Raw genomic sequence first — 1,190 nt, forward strand, 5'->3', positions numbered from 1 at the left:
CTTAGAATTCGGAACGGGAAAAATATTCACAGAACTGTGATAATTAAAGTGGTTATTAAACCATTAAATGTGAAGTAGAACATTTTGAATTTGAAAGACTAAAATAGTATTTACTCCAAAAATCCTCTTTTTATTTACAACTTCGATAAATCACGTTTTACAGTGCATAGTCTGCAAACACACAGTAAACAGCTGCTCTTTCTCTCCAGCCTGTGAAAAAGTCCCGTAAAGAGCTGAAGCAGAAGCAGAAGCAACAGAACGCGGAGCAGCAGCTCAGCAAGCTGGAGGCGGAGCTCATGGACACGTCCGTGTGTCCGGACAGCACAGCAGTGTTTGAGCGTCTGCTCCGGACAGCTCCCTCCTCTGGCTGCAGTACATGGCCTTCCATCTGCAGGCCACGCAGATCGAGCAGGCGCGCGGTCGGCGAGAGAGCCCTCAAAACCATCTCCTTCAGGTGAAAGGCTGTAGTTTAAGATGGTTGCGATTAAATTAAGTACAACTTACTACTGCTACAGGAAACATGTTTGATAACAGCCATTATTGCAAAGAAATTACGTGTTTTTGATCCAGTTATTATTTGTGTGTGATTTTGCTTTTCCCTGTTTTTGCATAATTAATTTAGTAGTTGTTTTAAATGACAACACAACAATTAACCGGGTTGTTTGTGTTTTTAGAGAGGAGCAGGAGAAGCTGAATGTGTGGGTGGCCATGCTAAATCTGGAGAACATGTACGGGACACAAGAAAGCTTGCAGAAAGTCTTTGAACGGGCCATCCAGTACTGTGAACCTCTTCCAGTGTTCCAGCAGCTAGCCGACATTTACGCCAAGTCGGACAAGATCAAAGTAAGCATTATGTCCAGTCATGTGATCTGTATGCGTGTTAGTGAGGATACAATGATATATATTTTGGCTTAAGGGTGGGCGGTCTGAGCAGATTTGTTCAAAATTTTACAGTCATTACGTTTTTTTTATTCGGCAAGGCATTAAATTGAGTGACAGTAAAATATTAATATTGTTACAAAAGATTTGTATTTTCAATAAATGTTGTTCTTTGATTTTTCTGTTCATCAAAAAGGATCCTTAAAAGAAAAAAGTATTGCGTTTCCATAAAAATAACTGTTTTCAACATTGATAATAAGAAGAAATGAAGGATCATGTGACACTGAAGACTAGAGTAATTATGCTGAAAA

At 39.6% G+C, this 1,190-nt stretch overlaps 1 protein-coding gene across 1 annotated transcript in view; it reads left to right on the forward strand.

The window, feature by feature from the left end:
- The window catches only part of LOC107578659 (protein RRP5 homolog), a gene marked incomplete at its 3' end in the record, with an annotated part of 1,065 nt that extends 222 nt beyond the window's left edge, over nucleotides 1–843 (forward strand). The window contains exons 2-3 of the mRNA XM_016264595.1: nucleotides 210–454; nucleotides 675–843. Coding sequence (XP_016120081.1) covers nucleotides 210–454; nucleotides 675–843 — 414 coding nt within the window. The remainder of the gene's footprint in view (nucleotides 1–209; nucleotides 455–674) is intronic.
- Between the last annotated feature and the right edge of the window lie 347 nt (nucleotides 844–1,190).

Source organism: Sinocyclocheilus grahami, unplaced genomic scaffold (genome assembly GCF_001515645.1).
Source record: "Sinocyclocheilus grahami isolate Dianchi unplaced genomic scaffold, SAMN03320097.WGS_v1.1 scaffold11362.1, whole genome shotgun sequence".
NCBI lineage: Eukaryota > Metazoa > Chordata > Actinopteri > Cypriniformes > Cyprinidae > Sinocyclocheilus > Sinocyclocheilus grahami.